Below are 26,298 nucleotides of genomic sequence, written 5' to 3' on the forward strand. Positions count from 1 at the left end.
GCAACTAAGGTTTGTGAACCTGCCTTACGAAGGTACAAGAAACAAAGACAACTGGAGATATGAAAAAGCCTTATCAACCCAAGCTGATGGGGCAGTAAGAACTCCTCTTCATTAAACTTATTCCCTTGAATATCTTGAACATTTGGTTTTAATATTGCTCCTGTATTCAGAGTTTAATATTCTAACGTAGCATTACTTACTGTGAATTCACTAGCAGCTACATGAAATGATCTTCTGTATTTCTCATAGCTCAAACAATCTGCTGTTAAATTCGACATCGCATGAACTAGAAGTGTTTCCAGCTCACCTTCAGTGTCCAGGTCTACTGCCAAATTCTGGAAAATGTCCATGTGAGCTGAGTGGGTAATGGTGCTCATAGAGGGTGTGCTGCCTTTGTTGTGAATGTGCGCAATAGCTTGAGTACCTACGTAGAGCACCAGTGCATTAATCAGCTGGATGTTGTAGCGGTTGCCAGGTTCATTTGATACCTAATAGCAAAGATATGAAAGGCATTAACATTCTGTACTCCTTCAGCAATTGAAGGTACAGCATATACAACAACAGCATCCAAGTATCTTCTTGATTATACAGACAACACCACACTTAGACATCCACAAATTCAATTTGGCATTTACCTTTTTGTAACATAGCAATTTTATATATATATATATGTGTGTGTGTGTGTGTATATCTATACACACACACACATATATATATATATATATTCAAAAGCATCAGCAAAGTGTTGACAGACCCAACAGAATTTTTGTACTCCCTACCTAAAAGAAAAAAAAAATCAGGTAAAGGCAATCCAAATTCACCAGCAGTGCCAGAGGCTGGCTGAAATGCGCACCACCTGTGTGAATGCTTCAGTCTGAGCAATTTGCTGAGAAAGTCCAACTTCAGTCCTGAAATCTGTCACAAGCCAAACCACGTGATGTGTTAAATGCATGCAGTTGGCTAAAAAAGCTCTGAACTGGGCTTCAGCTAATTTGCCTTTTTTTTTGGCTAAAGCATTAGCATGCAGATCCATAGATTTCAGTAACTAGCAACAATGAATCCATTTGGAGTGACAATTTAATCAGATTCTAAAAAAACGCAATCAAGTTCAGTAAAACCCACTGAATCTCAGACAATGCCTGGATAAACAGTGCTGGAGTCTGTGAGGGAAGCCACAAGACTTCATCACCCAATGGTCAAGGACAAAAAAAAGCAAGCTTGATGCAATCAGCTCTGACTACATTCCTCACTAAAGATTTGCAAGGTTGTGCGCTAGAAACACACAAGCGGAAGAGTCGAAGTTTTAGATAACCTTGCATTTTTCACTTACATGAGCATTTGGCAGCTCATGAAGATAAAACCATCTGCTTTTAAATTAGATCATTTTAGGGTTGTTAAAGTCAACATTCACTCTTTCCTTAAATTCCACCTGGCTGAAACTACTTAACACAGACTTAAACATCCTGCTAGGGAGTGGTAAAGGAAATATTCAGAGAAGTGTGCATTTTCAGAGGCTTTTCTACTGCCTGGAACACATGCTTGCTACACACCAACAAAACTCCTGCAAGAAAGGAGGGTGACTCAGCCAACGAGATCATTTATCCCACACTATTTAAATTCAGCATCCTCGGAAACTAGCCACTCACTTGTAGGTTGCTGCGCAAGTCAGACAAAAAGGTGACCGGAGAACGGGTTTTGAGATAGGAATCCAAGTCTTTCTTGAACTGAGGTGGCATCACTCCAGTGAAATTCGTGAGTATTCGTGGAGCAATGTTAATCTCACTTAACATGTCCACCTGTTGAGAGAAATCCCAGTCAGCTAAACCATAAGCAATCTCTAAAGGAATAAATTGCAAAACCAGATCTGTAAGTGATATTACATCAACTACTGCTGTTGATTGCTTTTTCCTACTAGCAATGAAAAGGAAACGCTAGGCTTTTGCAGATTTCAGAAGAAACTTGGTCTCTAATGTACAAACTTATTAGATGACTGTCTCTAAGAATTGAGAGTAGAGGATAAAAGAATTCAAGGGTGAAGGCTGTAGGGGAATTCAGTCACCGCCTTTGAAATCTCCCTATCTACACTCAAGACAGTTGGTAATTTAAAAGAGTACAAAACAACCACATAAGTCAAGAACAGCCTTCTTCAGTCTCAAGAAGTACTAACTGAATGAGTGTTGCAGCTTCACTCCCATCACTGCATAGCTTAGGCAATGAAGAATAACAGGACAATGCTTTAGCAGCATGTGAAAGCTTGCGCCTAATCACCATGTCCCATCCCCCCCCAGGAAACTGGCACATGCCCAAAAATTTAATTAGGTAACATTAACACTTCTCAAAGTCTCTCCCCATTATGCAAGTGTCTTGCTTCAGAATAGGGGTTTATCTCATTATTTTCAAGATAAGATGGTGTCCGTGTTTCTCATCAAAAAGTATTTACAATTACATAGTGCTCGGACACCAGCTCTTCAACAATGAGTTAACTGAACTCCAATCCCCACGCATCCTGCGGAGCACAAACTATATAATCCAGCATGAGCTGCACAAAACTGAGACAAGAATTGTTGGCTAAACTTTCAAACAGGTTTGCTTTAGCAAAGCCACAAAGACTGCTTAAGTAGTCTGTTTTTCAGTGGCAAATGAGACAGTAAAATGATAAAGATACCCTTGCCCCACCACTGTGTGCCAGTCAGATCTAGGAACACCATCAAGTCAGTCTCCCTTTAGAAAGAAAAAAGCCCTCTGGCTTTCCATGCAAAAGCTGGGTTCTGAATGCAGTTCTCAAGTCTCAACAGCCCGTCCTTTCAGGTTGAACCTGCACAGACCTTGCAAGCAAGCTAAGTATCTACGGGTGCCAATGAAGCCACACAGACCGGAGTCAAGCGTTATGCTTCCAGCTGCCACAGATTTCATACAGGACAAGGACTGCATCCCACTCTGTATGGAAACTGTCAAACACTGACCATTACAAACATAATTGAAACCTACATGCTTTAAAAATGCTGTTCTGCTAGCTGCAGACTATGACTATGTCACTTACATTTCAAATTACCTGTTAACTTTTGAATGATTGCATTAATTATTAGTTAAATTGTTCCCAAAATTTCACAACCTCCACCAAAAAGCTGGATAAAGAGTATTTGGAGCATAAAAGCTTCCCATTATCATGAAAGTAAGTCCTACCTTTAGATTGGGGGTGAAAGGGTCTGGAAGCCTCATGTTCCGTGGGAAGGCACTCAGGATCAGATTCCTTAGCTGAATACAGTTAGGTGGGATCACATCACAGAACCCATAGTGGTAGTCACAAAGAAATTCTGGGAAATCATGCAACAAGACTAGCAACACACGCAGAGTGCCCTGTGAAATAAAATATAATATAGAAGAGGTGTGTAACTGTTGAAACTGCCCAAGAGCTTGCAGAGCCATTCTTCTATGTCATGTGGTTAACATTAACAGGAAGAAGTTAATCTGGGAAGGTAGCCTGTTTCTGTCCCACACCAGATTTGTGTTTAAGAAATAAACTATAAATCCTATTTTGCTACCAGAACACCTCTACTTTCAGACAACTTTGGTTGTAAGTAGCATCTATTAGCTGACTTTTTTTTACCTTGTAAAGAATTTGCATAGGTTTGGTGAGTTCCACATTTCTAAGGAAAGGAGCCAAGTACTTGAAAAGATCAATCAGTAACTGGGCATACATAGGCCAACCCTGTCAAGAAACAAAAAACAGCAGGTGGTAAATACGCAGTAAAGAGCAGTTATCTTAAGTTCAAAACTATAATTAGATTGGTCTTCATATAAACCTGGATCAAAAGTTATGTCCTATGGCTAGCTCTAGCAGTGACTGCAGCACAGCCCATTTCAAGGGCCTTCGCTGCACATCGTATACATACTATGGGTGTTTCCAGAACACTCAACATGCCATACTGAGTTGACAGTATTTGGTCCACACTACAGCTCTTCCAGACTTTGACAAAGGCATGTTTATTAAATTCAATTCACCCTATATTCATCAGTTTATTGACACAAAGACTCTCCTCCATGCAGTTAGGTTACTGTGAATATGGAAGACAACAAAAACAGAACAACAGCCATGCTACTAGTGCACTTCGAGATGTGAAATAGCACCACACCAGATAAGCATCTGTGTGAGCTTTTTAATTCAGAAGAGATAAACTGCAGCCACACCTTCTGCTGTGGTGTATGTGCCAGCATTCTTGCAATAAATATCCGGTGGGAGATCAGTTCCAGCCAGGCATAAACAAAACCTGGAGCTTTTGTAGGCCTCAGGATGTGAAATGTGTTACTGAAAGAAAAGTTAGAGCAGGTTAGAAGTGCACAGCAATAAGATTGCTTTTCATAACATTGAGGGAAAACATACACAGCCCTAAAAGCAAGGCGTTTTAGCATCTTGGGTTTTACCAGTCATCTTCCTTAAAACAAGCAAGTGGACAGTCTATAGGAGAACCAGTTATTCCAAATGTGATTAAGCCACCACAAAGGAACAGTCAGATAGCCTTTAGATGAAAGATCTTGATCCTACCAGGAATGTGGCCAATCTCAAATACATACCAGAAAGCTGTGAGTGTCTGGAAGTTGATGGTCTCCAGCACATGCTCAGGAGCATTTAATTCCAACAGCAACATGATGAAAATGCGATGGTAAGGAAGTTGCTGAAACTCACTCTGCCGAACATCATGGTCTTGCAGAAGAACTCCCACTACAATACCGAGAACCTGGAGAGATCAAGACATTTCAGTGGTGACAGCAAGAATTACTTTGCAAGTCAGTCTACAGATAATACTTTAACCATCAGTAAAGAAAAATATCAACAGATTCTAACAAGAACCAAAAATTCTAGTTATTGGAAGCATTACGTAAATTACTATTATAATCTGTATCAGCAACTCCCAACCATACTTTGCTCTCCCTGCCCCATGGATCACAGTCACAATGACTGACTGGGCAGTGTTGGAAGGTCTTAACTACCTAAGACCACCTAGCCATAAACCAAGTAGTGTACGAGTACAGGCAAGGCCCTCATGAAACCAAGGCAGACACCCAGGAATCACCAACCTTCAACCACACTTTCTAATGCCTTAAAACAGCAGTTGACTTTTTCATTTCAAGGCACAAAGGTAAGTTTCAGGTTTGTTTGATATGAAATCTTTGTGAACGAGAAAGCCACTTGGCATCCTGATGCTCCACTCAACAGTTTATCGTTTCAGTGACCAAGCCATTAAAGTCCTCATCTGATACTTCAGCAGTAGCCTGCATTAAGGTCTACATTTCACATTTATCAGCAAAGGTACACCCGATTATGCACTTTAAATGCAATGAGTACAAAAAGGGTTCCCAACCTTATTCAGGAGGTTGATCTTTGTAACTGTGTTGGTTGCCTCCCCAGAGTGCTTCACTAGCAGTGCAATAAGTCGCACAAAGGCATCCAGATTGTGGTAGCACTTGGCTCGAATCATAGTGGGGTTGGCAGCAGGATTATGCTGTTGCTCAGCCTGAGCACGATAGCTGATTTCAACACACATTTCAGTGCAAAGACGGAAAAAGCGGGTGATCAGGTCATCTGTTTTCAGGATTCCTTGCTGGTGCATCTATCCGAGAAAGGAAAAAAAAACCCTCAGAACTGTAACCACAGAAGGTTCGTTTTACAACTTATTTCAAACAACACGCACTTTACAAAGCATCCACCTTGCCTGGCATAATTAATTTTTACCACACTCTCAAGAGAGATGGGTAGCAAGCTCTCTGCTACTTTTCCGCAAGATGAATATTTTCAAGGCAACTTGAGGTTGGCAACACAATTTTAGCATTGACATTTACTCCTAGAGTCTCTTTGATCCCAATTCTTTCAACCATCAGCCCAGCTGAGGAGCCCGTTTCAGTGTCAGTTCTGCCACCAGTACTCAACTTCACATGAAGGACAAGAGGCAGCAGCAGTTCAGCCTGTCAGGCCTTTAGGAGCCCACACAGGGTGTACAAGGCCAGACCTCAGCTACTAGCTCAGGAACCATCACCACTTTGCAACAACATTCTGTAGAAGCAAACTGCATTTGGAGAGTGAATTTTCCTTACAGGAACATTGCATGCAGAGATAAGACTGGGTGGGCTTTGTTTGTTTTGCACTAAGGGGTTGTTTTTAATAACATATATATATATAAAAAAGAGACCTCCTTTTGTTACCCACAGTATTAAAGCCATCAAAATTAAACAAATTACACTGCAGGAAACCTCTGTGTTTTGAAAAAACATCTTACTTCTAAACTCCTACTGCACAGACATGAAGTTATATAAACAGCATAATCGCTAACTCTTGGAGAGCTTCTAGTATTTCTGGAGAAATTTTTTTTTTTTTAAAAGGAATTCATGTATTTGCCTTCAAATTTCTATGTTCCTTCTTGTCCTAAAGACTAGTGGAAAGGAACCAATACAATTTAAGCAGCCAAAATTATGGTCATTTAAATTCAGTAATAAAACCTTGTGTAATGCAGTTATTACAAAATACTCCTTTAAAACCCATAGCTGAAGCCTGTAAGGAAGAAATTGTACATAAACACTGCACTTCGATATATTTCAATTGCTATTTCAAATCTGATCAAATACATACAAAAGGTAAGCAAACAAGTGTGATAAGAGTGAAGTGGGACAAAAGTGCATTGAGTATTATGAGTACACTATACTGAAGTATGCTTTATAAGCATACTTTAAGGTATAAGAAGAGTGAGGTCATACAGAAATTTAAAGAGAACACAATGCAACTAGACTAAGTCAGGGGCTTCCTTGTAGCTGCAGTCAAGGAGCTGCCAGGAACACAATTTTAGGAAGATGACTGCAGATATATAGGGAGTTTGTTACCACACATGCTGGGCTACTGAGGGCATCTCCCTTCTCAGTCACACCTGGAAGGCAGATGTGTGCTGTTCCTCACACCTGTTAAGGTGCCCTTCAGTGAAATGCTGGAGGCTGTTTAAATGTAGGCACCACTTTAGCTAATGAAGTTTCAAGTTCTTCCTCACTCATGATTCCAGTTAGAAAAATGATTCCCTTGTTCACATGGTCTGAAACAATTCACCTGCATCTCTATCTATTAGCAATTTCCTTCTGTAGGCTGTCAGAGCTTTTACTGTTACCCATAAGGAGCAACACTAGTCAAGCTTCATTACATAGAGCGCGTCAGAAGTATTCCCAAAAGCTACCTCAGCTGCAGTTCTTTTCCCACCAGACTTATCCCAGAACTCATGGTCTGAACTGACAGCTTGTTGCTACAGTATCTGAAGAACATGATTTGCTAGGGGTTCCTACAGAACTTTACCATCAAAAACAGTCAAAATTTTGATAGTCAACTGCCAGACACCTGAAAGTTTCAAAAGGATGCCTAACATGGGTTATAACACTGCTTTAAAATGGAGGGCATCACACCCTACTTATGTTGAATAAAAAGCACCTTTCTTTCCAAAAGCTCTACCTGTCCAACAAACGCAGAGAACGCTTTGGTACTGTCACGGCCTGCTGCAGCTGAATGGTAGAGATTCACCCACTCCCTAAGCAGGTATTCTGCCTTCTCCCTCAGACCTGGCGGATCATCATACTCAGAGGCTTGGGAAATTCCTGAATGCATCATGAAATTGGGACCTCCATGAGCACGGTCAATCATTGCTTCATAGTTTGATCGGACCACTTCCATCAGCTGGGGTAATCTAACACAACAGATCAGAACAAGAGCTGGGTTAGAATTCCTCCTCCCCCAGAAGGTGTGGGAACTGGAAGCTCAGTCAAATATAGTTGAAAGAAAGCAAGTTATTTCTTACACTAAACCTTTGTATCTTCCAGTCCTCACTGGAATAGCAGAAATAAGCCATGAAAGCAGATACGTTTATGCTGAAAGAAGGAACGCTTGAGTTATACAGCTTTGAAGTTCCACTCCAATTCATACAGCACTGTGCTGCAAAGCACCACAAGTACTAGAAACAGCTTCACTTTTGCAGGCTTTGGAAGCCCTAAAATGCTCTGAGATAGCGAGATGCCAGTGCTAAACAGCCTGACTACGGCACTAAGTTTGGCTGCAGTGAAAGTCAAGTCATACAGCGGAGGACAGTCGACCCACACCAACTGCTGACCAAAGGATTTTTGTTTTGGGACCTCCCACTAGCAGTTGTGTTGGTAGTGGCAGCTACTACCACCACCACCAGCCAGCTGCTGGCTGCTCTCGCAGCAATCCAAAGTTCTCCACAATCCAATCCCTGTCTTTCTCAAACCCAGCAGCAATTGCTTCCACCTTAGTAACAGGAGGCCTACAAGTCCCACAGGTATTTCCAGATGCTGTGGCAACATTTGCTGCCCAATTATCTGCTGGTGGATACACAAGCCATGTGAGACTGGTGGATGATTGCTTTGTAGACTCTGAACAAAATTGTCTAAAGAAAACGGAAAGGATTGTCTAATTTGATGAATTGCTTGTGATTAACAAATTAACATATTACCACCTAGATATTTAAGATTTAAACAGTTAATAATATTGCCTAAATTTGAGATAAAGCAGGAATTCAAGCAAGTTTCTCACAGTACCATGGTATTTTGGAGCACAGCGCACAGACAGACTTTCCTGCTCAAGCATTCAGTTTCACATGATCCTGCAGCTGCCTCTATTTTGATGTAAAATCAGCACAATTACATTAGCGTGACAGTTTGAACTAACATAGGACTGCAGCCCTAGAGAAAGTTTAAAGCTGTATGACTGAATGATATGAGACATTGCCTATATAACATTCAAATCATAAATGAGCACAAGAGAAGTAATATATTGCACAGTATTTCAGTCTCACCCTTCCGGGGCGTTTCCTCTGGAATGAGCATTAATCCTCATGAGTGTCTCAATTGTGTGAAACAGATCTGCCTCTGTTATGTGGGCGACACTTCTCTCATCTACCAACAGGATCTTTACCAGCTGCATGGCAAAGGCCACAGCCATGTAGTTCAAGCCATTCTCCATTGACTGTCAACATGAAAAAGGCAATTAAAGTTCAGCCACAAATCTTACAGTGGACTAACCATAACTTTTCTCCTCCAAAAGAGCAGGTTCCCTTTACCTGAGCCAAGTGAAGGTCATACTGCTGCATGTTAACGAGGTGATTGCGGATTAACAGTTCCACAGCTTCCACGTTGTACTTGTACTCATCTCTGCATTCAATCAGGCACCTGAAGAATTGGACTTCTTTTAAAAAGCATACTTAAATAACACAGTTTAAGCAAAGCAACTCAAATCTAATACTTCAGAAACGGTACCATTCACTGTGATTCATTACTCAGCTCCAAAAGAAGCCTTTTCTAGAGCATTCTCTAAGGTAATGTTTGAGTTCAGAACAATCAGCCTCAAGCGTTTGTTGCCCTGCACAACTGGTCACAACAGCCCTTCAAGAGCTTCCATTTATTCAGCCTCTCTTCTGAGAACAAAGTGGCACATTTGCCTAGCTGAAGCACTAGTGCTTCTGCTGCAGGCATATGCCACATCACGTAATTTGGGGCAGCATATAGAGACATTCTCTATAAAATGAGGAAAAAAAACCCCAGAGCATCTCTAATGCTTAATTCCATTAAAGACTCCTATCATGTTCCAGGATGAAGCAGCATTATCAGAAGATCTAGTTACTTTTCACAAAAAAGCTAGTTATTTTGTCTGTCCAAATGTCAGCAATGCAAAATATTAACAGCCAAGTGATTCAGAATAACACAGTAACTCCCAAAAGATGATGAAAGCTACGTCAGTGTTCCTGTTGTCTCATAACTGACCTAGTAATTTGTTTATTACACCACGGAGATCCATATGCACGGCCGTCCTGCAGAGCCTTCAGCACAAGCAGATGACACTCACGATAGCGAAGCAGAAGGTCAGCATCTGCCCCACTGGTGGCATCCAGTAAGCCCTCTACAGCCTAGAACAGATGCAACCTGTTAGCAGAGGAAAAAACAAGTCCTCTTCCAAGTCTTCTGCAAATGAGATCACCAAGAGTTATCACCAAAAGACTCAGCAGACATGCAAAAAACCAATTTACCTATTGTGCTGACCCCTTGATAAGGCTATGTGAGAGATTTTAACACCTTTTTCTACACATTCACTGTACACAGCTGGACTACCACCAACAGGCCTATGGTCTCACTATATCCCATTGGCTTTATATATGCACCAAGTAGTATGGAAGACCACATTAGTTTGTGCTGCAGCTTCTGAAAGTCAATGCCTCCTCACAAGCAATTCTGCTTACGGCTCGTGAAAAACTACATGACAGAAAATTTACAGAACCTGCCAGAGGTCAGCTATCAGGTTCTTGAGACAAACAGCTGTAACACTCAGAGATGCATCTGTGCTAGTCTACAGCAAATAGAAGATAAGTCTTTTACAGTGGCAGCACAATTTACCTGGTCAAGTCCTAGTGAGGACTAGACCCTTTAGTAGGTATGAGCAATATCAGTCAAGAACAAAGAGCCTCCCTCCAGCTTCCAGTTACTTTTGTTTTGCCACTGTTCTTGGATCCTCGTGCAGACAGCTCAGTATCCTTCCACTGTACTCAAAATGGATTCTTCTCCACATCTGTCACTATGCTCTGCACTATTACACAGGCACTGATGCCAGCTCAGCTCGCAGAGCTCACTGCAACACTCCCCACCTGGTACAGTCTACTGCTTCTGTCTGGGATGGAGTTAATTTTCTTCATAGCAGCCCATATGGTGCTGTGCTTTGGATTTGTGCTGAAACAGTCTTGACAACGCACCACTGTTTTGCCAATTGCTGAACAGCACTTACACAGCATCAAGGCTTTCTCTTTCCCACTCTGCCTCCCCCACCAGCGAGTAGGCTGGGGATAGGCAAGAGGCTGGGAAGCAACACAGCCAGGACAGCTGATCCAAATTGAATAAAGGGATTATTCCATTCCATATGACATCATGCTCAGCAATAAAAGCTCAGGGAAAGGAGAATGAAGGGGAGCATTCATGGTTATGATGTTTGCCTTCCCAAGCAAATGTTACACATGTGGAAGCCCTGCTTTCCGAGGAGTGGCTAGACATCTGCCTGCTGATGGGAAGTAGTGTTTTTTTTTTTTCTTTGTGCACACAGCTTTTGCTTTCCCTACTAAACTGTCATAATCTCAATGAACAAGTCATCTCGCCTTCCCTCTATTTTCTTCCTATCCTGCAGGGGAGGGGAGTGAGCAAGCAGCTGCATGGATGCTTGGCTGTTGGCCAAGGTCAACACACCCCACATACTCCCTTCTCAGTTACTGCAAAATACAATACACAAGCGTGCCACTATAAATCCAGTACTACACTCAATACTATCCACCTACACGGGCAGTTCACACATCGTCTTAGCCTCCAAGTCATCCTGAAATCAAAGACTACTCTGGAGTGCAACACCTCTCTACTCGCCACATCTGAACAAAACTCCCCTAAGTCCCAGGATTCTGTACCTGCTTCTTCCCACAGTAGCCTGGCCACTGCGTGTACAATACACCAAGTGAACACCATGGCCCTCTTCCAATTTTATTTACTGAATTTCCAAAGACAGCAGTTGTTCAGTATTGTTCACCAAGCAAGTTCCACAGGATGCATGAAGATATACAGTCATCAGCAAGACAATCCACAAGCCAGATGTGGCTCACTATGTGAGCTGTTAACACTCACCTTCTGCAGTAGTCCAAGTGCAGCAATAGCATCACGGGAGTTACGAGCCACTACCACAGCCTCCAAGAGGCTGCGCAATGCTTGAGCTTGAGGATTCATGGCCAGGGTGTGTGGAATGGACTGCAGGTGCTGCTCCAGTTCTGTCATACATTTGTCATAGATTTGTGCTACGTCATCTGTAGCCCAAGCTTGCTGCTTAAGAGAAAGTGGGAGTGAATGATTTTTTTCAAGGGCTGTGTTTGCAAAACTCAAATACTCATTGGCTCTTCTGCTTTGGAAATTATAGCATCCAAAATTTAGACCTCTGCAGTATTGTGGTTAGCTATGCTGGCATTTGAAATAAATATGAGCAAATTAAGCTGCAGAAATAACTAGCAAACAATTCTAGTAGTCCTTAAGACCAAGTATGCATGCAAAAACCTGTTCATTATCACAAAATCCATACTTGCCATCTGTGACCTTCTCCAAAAGTAACCTGCAATTTGAATAAAATATTTCACTGCTACTAAAACTACATGTAGTAATCATAAACTGGGACAAGATCTGCAAGTTGGGTTAGAAAGCCCTAACACTGGATATAAGTTTTATGTTGCCATTAGTTTGACTTTAAAACTAACACATCTTTCAACCACTATTCCCAAGCAATACAAATACCTGATTCTTACTAGTCTTCTAGCAAAGGACACAAGTTCTGCAACATTAACCAAGAGGGCTATAGTCCTCTCAAGCCAATGAATTCAGAAATCTTTACCTTCATAGGCTGAGCCAAGAATCCCGTAGGCTGAGTTAAGTCATTGGTAGGCAAGAAGCCAGGGACATTGCGTGCAAACTCTTCATAAACAGCCAGCTGTTTTGGGTCCACACCTCCAACCTTTGCAATGAAAAGAACAGGCATTAACCTCATTGTTAAGCACTGTGGCAGTAAGAAATGAGGGCAGTTTGTGTAACAGGCAACTACACAGTCACATTCTTAAGAGTGGCCTAGACATCAAGAATTAGGATTCAGCTGCTCTGCACTGAGGTCGTATCTCTCCTGCCATGCCTCCTAACAGAAGGCTTTTGCTCTACAACTGCAGCTCACATTCCCAGAAACAGGAAGAACTGAATAGTGGCTTCACACGTCTGATGCACAAGAGAAATGTTTGGCTAAGAGCATGTGGCATGTCCTTTAAGGGAAGTAAACAAATGAGACAAGACAATGAAACAGACAAGTCATCTTTCAGTGAAAGGAAGAGCACAGAACAAGAGACAGGACTCTTCATGTCCTCAAGAAATTGAGGAAAATAAGAACACTCATTTTGGAACAATGTATTCATGGGCTTCCATTACTAATCAAGCTAATAGCAGCTGCACTGTTAGACAAGACTAACAATATACAGGATTGCTCAGCTGAAGCTGCGCCACCCGCTTTTCATTATCGGGGGGAAGAAGAGCAGCATCAGAACATAGCTCAGTTAATATCCTCACCTTTAACCTGATCTGTTCTGGCATTCGCTCAGCCTGGTAAGTTAACACAACAGGATCACAGTACCGACGACCCTCTTGTCTAGCATGTTTTCTGAGCTCAAATTCCTGAGGAAAAAAAAAAAAAAACACCACATTGAATTTTAGACACTGAGCCTGGATGTATACGAGCACATACAATACTTTTAAAAGACAGCAGTCCCATACTTACAGTTGCAAGCCTCTTGTCCATCTCAGGGCCTGCCTTTTCCACAGCTGTCTTCTGGATAAAGCAGCATGCTAGCTCACAGTTATCCTGTGCTAACTGGGCAGCCGCCTGCTCCATCATGTCCCTCTGTTGTGGGGAGGCTGCCTATTGAAAACCACAATAATCAGTGAAGGCTGTAAATTTTCCCTGTATGTTATTAGCCTTAAAATCTGCACCACTGCCTATAAAGAACACCAGCAATAAAAAGGAATACTCTTTGGAATGCACTCTCTTTGCATGGAATATACAATAATAAATTTAATTTTGCATAGCTTTGAATAAAACATGTAGGCAAGACGACAGTAAAGACTTTTAACAAGGAACAAAACAGCAGGAGGTTCTCCATCTTCTCCACCAACCTATCTCCAGGGCATAGAAATAAAGCCCTGCTTTAGACTGATGCACATACAACAGATGCTAATGCAGGAAAAGCAAGTCTCACTTAACAGCCTAAAAGTTTTTCTGCTTCCTAGGTTGTAATCAGAAGATTATAAAGGTGCATCACTAAGAATACAAAACAGTAGTTCCCTTTCTGATACAGATTTTGTTCCTTCCTTCTGGGAGTCTACTTTAAGACAACCCTGAACAGATGGACTTATTTTCCAGGGTGCAAAGCAGCAACTCCCACTGGAAATGGAATACACATATAAACACAAAACTCCAATCTACTTGGGTTTCCTTTTCCATTAAGATCTACCCCTATTTCATTAATTCCCAAAAACTACACTGCTTCTTTCAAATAAAAGAAATTCTTGCTTATTAACCCACTTCATACAATAAGCAGATGTGATTTTTTTTTGATGTCTTGTACAGCATTTTCTTCCGCTACACAATGTTTTGTATAATTACCCCTTAAGAGAACCTCCTTGATTACAACTGGCCCTGTATCAATTTCATACACCTTCAGAGATAAAAAACCAACTTGACATGTTGCTATGTTTTCATACCATTCATGACATTTTTACAAACACCACGATATACTAGCACTAAGTCTTCCATAAAACTTGAATTACTTCTGCCTTGGCACATCATGCCTGATAAATATGCACAGCTCTAACACCGGTCTGTGTTCACCCTGCCTCCCCAACTTGAATATTGCATCTCTACCTTCTCATACCACCCAAAAGATAATCTGCGCTTCTCCAATTGCCTCCCTATCTGAACTGTAGTCACATCTGATGAAACACAAGACTGCACACCAGAGAAATATTTGTGCCCCTCTTACCCAGAGGTGCACAGAACAGTGCTTTCTTACAGTTACTAGCTTGACACCCAAGCTCTGTTAGCACAGCTGCTCACAGCGGTCACTGGCTCAGCTCACAGGTTAACAAAGCAATACAAAAACTGTTTACTCCCGTCCTTGTGTTTAAGATGGATGGAACAAGATTCATTTGTATGCTTTTCCTGCTCTTCATCTCAGCAATCAAGCTACTTGAAGTTCTGTATATGAAGGGTCAACAGTGTTTGACGCCTGGAGTTAAGCCACAGACTATCCATAACATTTTGTGCTCCCTTCAGACCATTAAGTCCTGTCCTCTTGAGCCAGTTACCATGCAAGAGAGCAACCCCATTGCAAAAGGGCCTTTGCACTGTCACTCCCTGACAGATGGGAAATAGTAACACGCCCTTAAGCAAGAGGCAGGCAGTCCTTTAACTTTTTTTTAATCCCTGAAGGGATAGCTATGTCTTGATCTTTCCAAGATCCTTACGCTCTTGCATCTGTTGCTGACACTGATGGTAAGCACAGCAAGAATTCTGGGTAGCAGCTGCTGTTCTGGCCAGCAGTTTCGTGAACTGTTCCATTTAGTCAAGAAGGGAATGGAAGAACCACTTCAGCTCAAACTTTGTTCATTAAGAGACCTGAAAATAGCCTCTAGAAAACCCAATGAATTCACAAGCTGTGCAGAACAGTCTTAACTACATATCTAACGGCACAGATAAATAATATCTGCCTGAAGTATGCATGCTGAAACAATCCAAGACATCACCAGGAAGTCCCACAATCAATTCAGTCCTCCCCACTCTATCTTTTCTACCTGAAAACCCACGGAAAGATAAGCATTCCAAGGCTTCCGTGATGTGATCAAATTGGAGAGAACACTGGGGCAAAACAAAAACGTAGTCAGGAAGTCTGTGTGCAACATAGTAAGATCCACCTTACAGGCTTAAGAGTGTTTGACATGAGCTGAAACCTCAGCACAGATTTTTCACTGTAATTTCACAAGAGTCATGAGACACTTGTCCACTAAATTCATCTCCACACTAGTTAAGCCATGTAATTAATCAATAAGTCTACAGTGTGGAGAACTGATTTGCTAATGCTCGATATCTACAGACCTGTAAGTTGGAAATAGGCTTAAGATGATGCAACTCTTACCCTCAGTGCAGTAGCAAAACTATTTTTCAAGTTGGTAGCTATGCTCATCAGCAAAGGTTCCCTGCAGGTAATCATGGCCATCCCAGCAGTCAGGTTCCTCATCATATGGTGTGCAGCCACACGCATTCGTGACTCCTCTGAATCCAGTGCGAAGTCCTTCCTGACTATCTGCTCACAAGTAGTCATGGCAATCTTAATGGACCGATCAACCACCGGATGGACAAGCTCTTGCACTGCTCGCTCTATCGCCTGCCGCACACACTGCTTCAGCTGTGGGTGGGCTTGAAACAGAGGAATCTGGAGGAGGATTTGGAAAGTTAAGTGAGAATAAAGTAAACTAGAATCCCATCTACCCTAGACATTCACATTTTCTGAACAATGTTTAAGTTTACTGTCACAGCTTGCCTATAGCATAGCATTCCCGTGTTCCACATGCAGCTATTACAATGTTTGATAACTCTGAAACTGGGACATATGACCATTTTTCTTCCAAAGTCACAGCTGAGCGCAATGCAAAGACTAACTTAAGAGCTAAGGCGCTGACTGGTCAAAAGGAGCACAGAAACTTCTTTTAAGCTGAAGTCCTGATAGCTACTATCCCAACTGACACTTATTGCCAGAAATAAATTGGATACTAACATCACAGTGAAAGCATGCTTGACCATCTAAGATTGTTAATACAACTACTAACCACCTAAAGTCCTCCATTTGATTACTTGTTAGCATTCACCCTCCCCATTACCTTTGAGAAGTGACTCTCCAGTAATTTCAACTTACAAAATGCTGCTCCCACCAGCTGAGGTCTGTGGCAACACTGGTGGCAACAATTCTTTTAGCAAACCAAATCAGCTCTAAAAACTTACCGTCGGATTTAAGGTAATATGTGGAGCCAGCCCTCCTAAAGAATAGACGTTGATGTCATGATAACTGTACTGGGGCTGCGGAGGAACCGTGGCTGTACAAGTGGTGCTGGTAGCTGGAGTTGTAGAAGCAGCTATAGAATACAAGAACGTTTGTATTGAACCATTATGAAAAGTAAGTGCTTATAATGAAAGTACATGCTTCTCATTTAAACAAGCAAGTGACCAAGAAACAAAAGTTTGGCAGTTTGATCATGAAGCCTCCTAAGCTTACCAAGCAATTTTTATTCTCCATTTTCCCAAGGATTAGTACCAAACTAGCTTCACCAGATTTTAGCAGAGTTGTTTGTTATGACGCAGTTTAAACCTTGATGTCTTGTTAATACATCATCCTGCTTCACTCCCTTCTAAGGAGTAGCTACACACAGCACATGTAGAATTAGTCCTCAGGACAGCTTCCATTCCCTTCCTGTCTCCAAACTCTGTACACCTACTTCTATTATGAAACTATTCCAGTGCTCCCAAACATTCAGCAATGTTACAATAGGGTATGTAGCTTCCCATTCTTTGCAATAGCATAACCTGTTTTATTAAAACTTGTACAGTATGGTTCTGGGTTCTGTCTGAAATGTACTTACTAGTTGTTGTGATGGGTGGTAGCTCTTCTGGCTGCTTCACATCCTTCTTTGGAGCAGACAGCTGCTCATCCAGATTTTTCAGACGATCCTTATCTTTCAGGAGACTTCCAGGTTTCAGCTCATTGATGTCTAGTGCAAGATTCTTGCAGAGCACCTCAATTTCAAACTTCAGATTCAACTGCACAACAATTCTAGTTTAGGTTATGTCACAAGGCAAATACCCGAAACGGTTACTGGGCCACTCGACTCCCACGCTTCCCATTCTAACCCCATGCCTTTTAGAGACTTTGATAGTGACTGAGGATTAGACAAATATCTTGCATGCTGACCTCATAGGAGAAGAGTTCCATCCAAGTTCTACCAAATTAAGCAATGCCCAATTCTCCCCACGCTAAAGAAGCGAGAAGTGAAATTTGGTCCTTCACAACATCCTTCTTGACTGGTACGTCAAGAAAACCTCACACTCAGTAGGTATAGAAAAGAAAAACAGAAGTTTACTTTTAGATCATGTTCTTGATGTAGCTCAGCTAAAACATTCATAATGGCCATTGTCCACGGGTTTGGAGGCCTGAAGACCTACAAGAGAAAGGAGAGCAGTATTACACTAACTTCTTTAATCATTTGGATAACTTATGACTGAAAATTTTTGAAACATGAACAGTTACGTGTGCATACAGCCATGGAAAAGTTTGTACAGCTGCAGTTAGGGTTGAATTTAGTATTCTGTTTGACTGGAACTAGATTAGGATGCTAGTTGAACATTAAACTGGAAAAACAATGACTTGGTCCTTCTGAGAGATCAGTTCTATGTCAAGCAGAACTGACAAGGGCTGATCAGGGTCAAGGGGGGGATTAAAAAAATAAAATCAAACAACAAATAGATCTTAAAACCTCTTCAATGGCATCCTTCCATTTCTCAATAGAGTTCTGTCCAGAGATACCACAGTACAGTTCAGCTAACACCACTTTAGACTGCAAAAATGCACAGACCACATACTTTCCCTCAAAACAGAACAACTTCACTTTGAGCCCTGACATCCCTTTTCTTTTTCTCCATGAAATTAAATAAATTTTCACTTTGTGAAAAAGCTAATTACTTTCTGCAAGACTTATTTTGCCACTTGAGCAATAACCCTGTCAGCACAAAGTCACTTACCACACTCCTAACACTGGATTCTAAGACTTTGGCAACAAATGGCACGACATAAAGCAATTCCTGCTGTCCCTTAACGTACGCTTCCAGCAGTAGCGATTTCACATCCAAATCCTGAAAAATACCATCAACAATTGAAAAGGGGAAGAGGGTAGAGAAAATGGCAAGCACACTGCGAACATTCCATTTACATGTTATTTCCTTATAGGACATATTGGCAAAGCTGAGTCAAGACTGTCCTTGAATTTTACAGACTGCTAAGCAGCAGTTACTTTTTGAACAAACATTTGCAAATATACATTTTTCATATGGGATTGTTCTGATAAACAATATTTAGAAGTCTTAAATTACTAACTCTGGAATCATACTTTGTACTTGGTACACAAGAAAGGCACCAGGAAGATGATAAAATTTCCCAAATAGCCTACGCTACTGCATAACAGCATACCAATTCATGCCAAGCAAATCTGTAAAGACAGAAGCTCACCGTGTGCAAGATGGGCTTATTTTTAGCCAGCGTAATCATTCCCAGCCAGTGACCGAGGTTCTTTAACAAGGAACGGTCTGAGAAGTTGGCTGCAGCTTTATCTGATGTCAGTAGCACCTAATGAAAAAAAAGCAAATTGAGCAACAATTGGAACATAATCACAGACTCAAAACCAAATCCAACAGCTGATCTGACTTAAGACACAAAATTTTAGAACATTAAATTCTGAGCTTCAGTCACATTACAGAGATACTCAAGAACAGCCTTCACTTCAAGGCAGCATCCCATAAATCTGCCCTGTAATGATTTCAAAATTCCTTTATTTCAAGAGGATCAAAAAGAGGATTACACTTTTCCAGACCTTACCAGTTACTCTGTCAAGACTGTTACAACTACTCACTTAGTAAAGTACAATTTGTGAAGGCAATGCTTCCACTTAATGCTTCATCACAGACCTGAAGGCTACAATTTGCACTTCTTGGGAAACCATTTAATTCTTATTTCAAGACTTAAATCATGTCACAGCATTCTGCTGTTAGATATGTTCCTTAGCTTCTGAGTAGCATCAGCTGAACAGAGCAAGGTCAGCTATGCTCTAAAGAGCCAGGGGATTCTTTTGCACTACAGCGTAACCCATGGTGGTCAGGAAATTCCACCAACAGGTTTAAAAATAGTGCTTTGCTTGACAAACCGGTTTCATCTGCTCATCTCTTCTGGGCTACCACTTCTCCCTCCTCCTCCTCCCCTTCACATTATCTTAGGCCTCTAGTGAATTTTGGTTGTTACACCCCACTTTCTGAACCCTTCCCTTCCCCTTTATTCTTCTTTGACCAAAACGGCAGAGTGTGGTTTTCTTATCTTTATGCTTTCCCCACACAAAAGAACTAGACCATAAACCATTTACCCCTAGGTTATAATTTGCAAGCCTCACACAAATTTAGAGTCTACCTACATAAATGAATTCAAATGCACATTTGCCCTTTGATTATTCAATTTGAATTAAGTCTTTGGTATATTCCTGACTGAAAACAGTAAAGTCCTAGTATTCATAGAGGTAACCTGCTAGTTCAATTGTAAGCCAGCAAGTAGATTTTTGAATGGTAATTCCATATTTGAAGATCAGCAACACAGTAAGCAAACAGCCTGAGAACAGCACACTTAAATCTTTAAATCTACCTAAGTATTAGAAAACTTGGACTACTCACCTTGATATTTCTGTAGGTTTCATTCAGAACCATTTTATTAAACTCCGGATTCTTAAGTGTGTCAAGGAAGTTTGAATATAAGCTGTGAAAATTAGGCTCAATACTGACTCTCTTCATCACAAGATACTGTGATACCCAAGGCATGAACTCTTCTTTCACTGTTTCCTTCAATTCTTCAACCTGTCTCCATACAGGAGGAAAAAGCACACCACAGAAGATATGAGATGACCACAAACTTCTGGTGTCAGCTCTGACCAACACAGATTCAACCATATTCAGTCAATTGCTTTTAATGCTAAGGTTTGGTTTTTTTTTTTTTAACGCTAAGGTTTGTTGTTGGTTTTTTTTGTTTTGTTTTGTTTTTTTTAAAATAATAGCTTTGAAGTCAGTGTCTCATTATCCAAAGATCTAGTCAACCAGTAAGGACTTAATCAAAAAGTGAGCGAGGCACAATGGTTTACCTCTTGCCCAGTTCTCAGTTTTTTACCAGATAACAGCAAATTAAAGTGTTGGCACCTTATGTTAAAGCCATCTCAGTTGGCAGCAGTAGTGCAGATTTCTACTAGTTCAGAAAAAAGTCCCTGAATTTCAGCTTGAAATACAAGAGCCCATCAGCTTAACCTTGCAATATCAAATGGTACCCAGCCCATTTATGATGTGAATGTTTGTTCAAACTTGTATTAATGTTTTTTCCGAAACTTGCATTAGTATTTTTCAGTCCTTTCAAATGACAAAAACATCAGAAAGGACTATCCAGCAGTTATTCCAGGCATCTGCTAGAAGTGCTGTCCTGAAAACAAAGCATTACAGACCTATAATACCATAGTACAAAGGATCTGGCTACAGGGAAACAAGGAAACTTGTAGAAGAAAGCAAGATTAAGAATAGCTTTCTTTCACCTGCCTCTCCTTTCCCTGAAAAATTGTATCTTCAAAGGGGTTCAAGTAGAATGTGTTGAAAACTACTATTTCTTCAAAGTGTGCTCCCCCCTAATTTTTTGCAAGTTGGAATTTCTGCAGAAAAATCACCACCCACCACTTTAGAATGGATTTCCAGAAGTATATATAAAAAAGGCATTTTACTAGTGTTCTTCCATACTTGCCTTCTGTGTCATATTTGACTGAGATAGATTATTAAAGATGAAAGCAATTTTTTCCTGGACATTCTCTGGAGGTTCCACAATTCTCTCAGTTTGATCTGTTGCTACTAACAATGTATCGATGTTGGTAGTATTAATGGAAGGCTGGAGGGAGAACAACAAGTTAACAACATACGATACCTAGAGGCAACATCAAAAGAAACTTCTGCTCTATTTTGTCAAGCGAAAAAAGAATTTGTCAGGTGACATCTACTCTCTCAGATTCGTTTTCAGTAGCACTTTAATGAAGCCAAGTGATATTTTTTTTTTTACTCTGCAAGCAATGATCAATACTCAGCAGAAGAACGCTGCTGTACAAAAAACTTCTAGCATTTACATTCATATATAATAGGTGCCACTGCAATGGCACCCATTAGGCTAACAGCCTGCATACAGTTAGCCTGGAGAAAATCATAGTACAGTAGAGAGCAGTACTTAGTATGGTAGTGAGTCTCCAGGAGCACTTCAGTGCTGAACTGGGAAGGAGAAATCCCAGAGCTTCATTTCTGAGAAAGCATGCCAACTCTAAGTCAACAGAATGTGACCCATGTCCCTACAGCTGCAGGTCTAAACCCAAGGGCTTTAGCACCTGGAATGCTGCAACTAAGGGGAGAGGAGATACAGTTTTAAATATCAGTCATGACTTGAGTTTAAAATTGGGTAATATAAACACCTCAAAATAACAACTACCTATCTACATGACAATCAGGTGTGAAAGACATTGATAGCTACACTATGAACAGTCCCTAAAGAGTTGCTCGCAACTTTCAGCTACCTTTGGCTTTCACCTCCTTTAATTTGAGGAGCTTCTTTTAAGAGAACAATACAAAGACAGTACCAGGAAGCAAGACAGGCTTCACTTTACAGTGCACCAGTTATCATACAGTAACAGCTCTACGCATCCTCAGCATACACATGGGACCAAGTGTGCCCCAATGCTTTCTGTGGAATAGCCAATACTATCAATCTGCCAAGCCTGCAATAACTCTGGCTAGCAGTTCAGAGTCGTGTTTATGTAAGTGACTAAAGATTTGAAAAATCTAATGCAGTCAAAACTGCTAGGGCAAATGTGATTCAGTGTGCAGTAAGTATTCTCAAGCCCCAAGCAGTTCAAGAGTCCTACTGTAAGGCATTAGCAGAAACGACTATTTGTCCTGATAATTAAAGCCTCAATAAACATATTTCTACTTGACACCATAGTAATTCTATAGTTTCATGATCAAAAATGCCTTCTTGACAAATATGTTGATCATATTTGAAAAGGTTACATGCTTCAGATATAAAATAGGGATCACAGTTTGAAAACTTGTGGTAAAGAAATCAAATTTGATTTTCCCTCCATGTACTCAACACAGATCAGCAACTTAACTCCTTTGCTTCTCCAGTAAGCCCACCAGAGTCACAGAATGCTTACCGGCACATCCTTCTTGAAGCTGACTCCAGTTGGTCGGGTGATTGTAATGGTTTTTGCAACAGTGGTGGTGGTTGAGGTGGTTACTATAGTGCTGACTTGGCCAGCAAGAGGAGCTTTTGCTGGAACTTGGGCCTGGGCCTGAGCCTGGGCAAGTGCAATACTTCCAGGGGTGGTGATTGAACCCTGCATCTTCACAGGAGGATCTCTGGATTGCTGTCCATATTCTATGTACTAAAACAGGATAAACAAGCACATACAAAAGTTCACACCCTGCAACAGAACTATGGGCTGAGTTTTAGCATGAGCAGTATAAAGGTTTGCCAACAATCTTTAAGATACTTGACACTAATGCCATTAAGGGAATCTGCCAGCTGCAGCTGAATACCCTTATAAAGCACATCTTGTCACTACTTACTTTCTTACTGGAGACAAGCCTCAAGCTCTACCTCTGACCTCAACAGGTTGATGCCAAGTGTCGAGAGACTCTACATCCTTAAAATTTTACAGAGCACTACCCAGAAACCCCCATCCCTGAAGGCCTGGGACAGCAGAGCAAAAGAGGGGAGAGAGCCTGAGAGAAATGTGCAAGTATCAGGAAACTGGCTACAAAGCATGTAAAAAAATCTTCCCCAAGGACTCCTATAGCTACATAGAAATGGTAAAGTCTGAAGTTCACAATTAATAAGCAAAAACACAGTTCTGAGATGTCCAACTTTAAGATTTTACGTCCTCTAAAGTAGCTCCACAGTAGAAAATTAGTATCTTCCCCACTGCAATACATTTACCCAGAAATTTGTAACAGACAACACAGTCATTTAAGGGATACGGTCTGAAACCTGTTAACGAAACAGACTGCTATTGGACTTGGCAACTTTGGGTAGATGGCCTCTCTGCCTTAATGTTAGAGCTGAACATTTTTCCTTATTTAGATTATGCTCTCAAGCTCTACCTCTGGGATTAGCTTTTCTGTATTTCTACCAATGAAAACTTCAAGGCAGACACCAGATGATTAACACCACTTTTACTCCTTGGACTACAGGTGATTTCCATTACTCTGATCAGACATTCAGGAATGAAATTTTTCTCACCTTTATCTGGATTAATTTAGCAGGTTGGAGAATGAAACTGTACAAACCCAGCTGAATGCCCTCTATTTTAGAGGAAAACTCCAAATCATTAAGGGACTGGAATATGAATTCACTGAAACACTTTAAAAGCTTTGTGCATGACCATGTGCACTTGTGGATCATGCAGTTATATTCAGGCAGCTATTTCAACGTAAGCAACCCAAACAGATTTACGGAAACAGAAGAGGTAGCAGATAACCACCTTCACCTGCCCACCCCATCCCACAGCAAAACTTTTAAGAAAAGGCATTTGATTCTGTGGAAGTACATTGTCCAAAATTGTAACAGGTAAGACTATTTTTCCAAAGGAAAACAGGAATTTGCTCAAAAGAATTTAGAATCATAGAAAGCTAGTGTGCCAATACAAACACACTCACCTCCTGTAAATGATGCGGGAACTGTATAAAGTGACTAATAGAAGCCAAGTGCTGACAATACTGGGGATAGTCCTTCAATCTGTCAGACAAAATACGCATTAGTCAGAAGCATAAGCGCAGATCAAAAACAGTATTACAGAGAAATACGAATATAACACTGGTGTGTCATTCCCACATGGCATCACAGAATTACTTCTGGGCTGCTTACAGCAGCTGTGCTATAAACAAAGCATTTTCTGTTGCTAAACCCATTTGAAATGAACTCATTTACAGCAAAACACAAGGTTTACTCACAGCAACTCATCTTATCCTACATCTCGATACTTCTGACTGAGCACACAATTGCATTTATATTTAGCATTTGCAATAAGATTATTGGATAAGTAATTTGTAGTCTGGCTCAGTGTATTTTAAACAGCACAGACTGCCCCTAACACCCAAGACAGAAGCTTCACCTACACACACCGATTATTATAGTGCTACTTAGGAATGCCAGATGCTGTTAATACTCAGTGAGAGTAAAATCTTTAGGTTCTGCTTAAAATGGTTCTTAACAGAAGGAGTAAGATGGTGGCTAAGTCTCAAGTTTGTCAGCCTTAAGTGTCTTCATTCTGTTCAGCTAACTCCACAACACATTATCCAACTATGAATGCTGCAAGCAACACCTTTTATTACAGATGAAATACTGCAGGGCAGATGAACTATAAAAGGAGAATAAGGACAGAAGATTACGTGCTCCTTGCTTATGAGTCCACACTTCAAGTCCAAACATTTCTGGTCATTAAATAATTCCAGGAAGCCTTCTAATACTTTTCAGGTTCTAGTATCTTCTTCCAAAATGGAGATTTTTCCCATGGGTGTACAATCCTGCCTACTATTGCAGCCTGCCTTGAGAGCTTCCTCCATCTGCAATCCATTAAAAGCTTTGAGAAAGCTTTTTTTTTTTTTTGAGATATTTTGCCATACTTGAGATTTCTGTGTAAAACCAAAGCCTTAGCTTAGTTCCTAGCCAGTCTTTCAGTAATGAATAGTACAAATAGCACTCCATTAGAATGCACCTGTTAAAGAGTAATTACATTCACCCCATTTCTAACAAGCTGACAACTTCGTGTCAGTCAACACTTCACTGAATTATTTTTCTAAAAAGTCCGCTAAGTAGTTTCAGCATCTCAGTTTGTCCCACATTTATACAGGTACCGCACTGAACATTTTGATTTTAAAAAAGTCACCCTTTAACTAGCACATTAGCACATTTTGCTTCACCTCAACATATCTCTAAAGTAATCCTGAAGTTGAGAAGCGTAAATTTCTAACACATATAAGCAATCTTGTACTGCATAATTAGAGCAGGCTCAAGGTTAACAAGACATTACATGTACTGTTACAAGTATTACAAAAAACCACACTCACCTATTTTTAAATCTATCTAGTGCAGCAATACCAAAATAGTACATTTTGGATGCAAAAGGCTTTCGTAAGGCTTCAAGAACATAGCGCAGGGCCAGCCCCAATGCCATATAAGTAACCAGTCCTTTCTCTATTATTCCACCAAAGAGGCAGGCTGTTATGTGCAGCTCTTTATCTGGGTACTGGGGAAAGAAACGGTATTCCTCAAACAAGTTCCTCAGCATACAGTTAAACACTTCTCGTTCCCGTTTAATGTTGGAGTCCTTAAACCTCTGCAGCATTTCCAAGACCTGCAAAGAAATTGGAAATTGTTACCAACAGATTTGCTTTATTTCAGCCCTTCTGCATCTTCAGGTTTCAAGAGCGCTTGCACCTCCTAAGGTAAATTGCACTACCACAAGCTAGAGCGCAAAATAACTGCTGCAAGAAAATCTCATTTTAGCCAGTAAACACTCCATCACTACAATGAGCTTCCTCTTCAGACTTTAGTTTTCTCCCCTTTAAGTAACTGTCTTCACATAAAACTTTTTTGTGACTGCCTACTCCATTGCTTCAAAATTAGAAAAATGAAAATTAATGTTCAGTGTCTTCCATAATTTATAACCACACAAGTATATTAAAGTAAATTTGAAGTACTTCAAGGAGCAAGTATATCAGGCTGATAATTACTCTCATAGAGACTAATCAAAATAATTATCGATGCTCAGAAGGTA

At 40.8% G+C, this 26,298-nt stretch overlaps 1 protein-coding gene and 1 non-coding gene across 13 annotated transcripts in view; both read right to left on the bottom strand.

The window, feature by feature from the left end:
- The window catches only part of CNOT1 (CCR4-NOT transcription complex subunit 1), a 60,408-nt gene that overhangs the window by 1,645 nt on the left and 32,465 nt on the right, over positions 1 to 26,298 (bottom strand). For 7 of the 12 annotated variants that reach the window (XM_087739153.1, XM_087739152.1, XM_087739154.1 and 4 more), the window contains 26 exons: positions 25,589 to 25,875; positions 24,179 to 24,257; positions 22,675 to 22,905; positions 21,225 to 21,365; positions 20,123 to 20,302; positions 18,918 to 19,034; positions 18,434 to 18,544; positions 17,776 to 17,853; positions 17,278 to 17,455; positions 16,643 to 16,773; positions 15,780 to 16,076; positions 13,367 to 13,507; positions 13,159 to 13,263; positions 12,443 to 12,562; positions 11,692 to 11,886; positions 9,802 to 9,944; positions 9,102 to 9,210; positions 8,838 to 9,007; positions 7,460 to 7,712; positions 5,361 to 5,609; positions 4,573 to 4,736; positions 4,189 to 4,306; positions 3,608 to 3,709; positions 3,184 to 3,357; positions 1,647 to 1,796; positions 308 to 488 (listed from right to left, as the gene is read on the bottom strand). In XM_087739153.1, the coding sequence (XP_087595279.1) occupies positions 308 to 488; positions 1,647 to 1,796; positions 3,184 to 3,357; positions 3,608 to 3,709; positions 4,189 to 4,306; positions 4,573 to 4,736; positions 5,361 to 5,609; positions 7,460 to 7,712; positions 8,838 to 9,007; positions 9,102 to 9,210; positions 9,802 to 9,944; positions 11,692 to 11,886; positions 12,443 to 12,562; positions 13,159 to 13,263; positions 13,367 to 13,507; positions 15,780 to 16,076; positions 16,643 to 16,773; positions 17,278 to 17,455; positions 17,776 to 17,853; positions 18,434 to 18,544; positions 18,918 to 19,034; positions 20,123 to 20,302; positions 21,225 to 21,365; positions 22,675 to 22,905; positions 24,179 to 24,257; positions 25,589 to 25,875 (4,204 nt within the window). The remainder of the gene's footprint in view (positions 1 to 307; positions 489 to 1,646; positions 1,797 to 3,183; positions 3,358 to 3,607; positions 3,710 to 4,188; positions 4,307 to 4,572; positions 4,737 to 5,360; positions 5,610 to 7,459; positions 7,713 to 8,837; positions 9,008 to 9,101; positions 9,211 to 9,801; positions 9,945 to 11,691; positions 11,887 to 12,442; positions 12,563 to 13,158; positions 13,264 to 13,366; positions 13,508 to 15,779; positions 16,077 to 16,642; positions 16,774 to 17,277; positions 17,456 to 17,775; positions 17,854 to 18,433; positions 18,545 to 18,917; positions 19,035 to 20,122; positions 20,303 to 21,224; positions 21,366 to 22,674; positions 22,906 to 24,178; positions 24,258 to 25,588; positions 25,876 to 26,298) is intronic. The other 5 variants (XM_087739158.1, XM_087739159.1, XM_087739157.1 and 2 more) reach the window with 3 other exon arrangements.
- On the bottom strand, positions 19,457 to 19,595 carry LOC148050975 (small nucleolar RNA SNORA46). The gene has a single exon (XR_015700824.1). It is a non-coding gene; the product is annotated as a small nucleolar RNA SNORA46 (small nucleolar RNA).

This window comes from Nipponia nippon, unplaced genomic scaffold (genome assembly GCF_047370975.1).
Source record: "Nipponia nippon isolate SJK-2023a ecotype South Korea unplaced genomic scaffold, ASM4737097v1 scaffold_7, whole genome shotgun sequence".
In the NCBI taxonomy this organism is placed as follows: Eukaryota; Metazoa; Chordata; class Aves; order Pelecaniformes; family Threskiornithidae; genus Nipponia; species Nipponia nippon.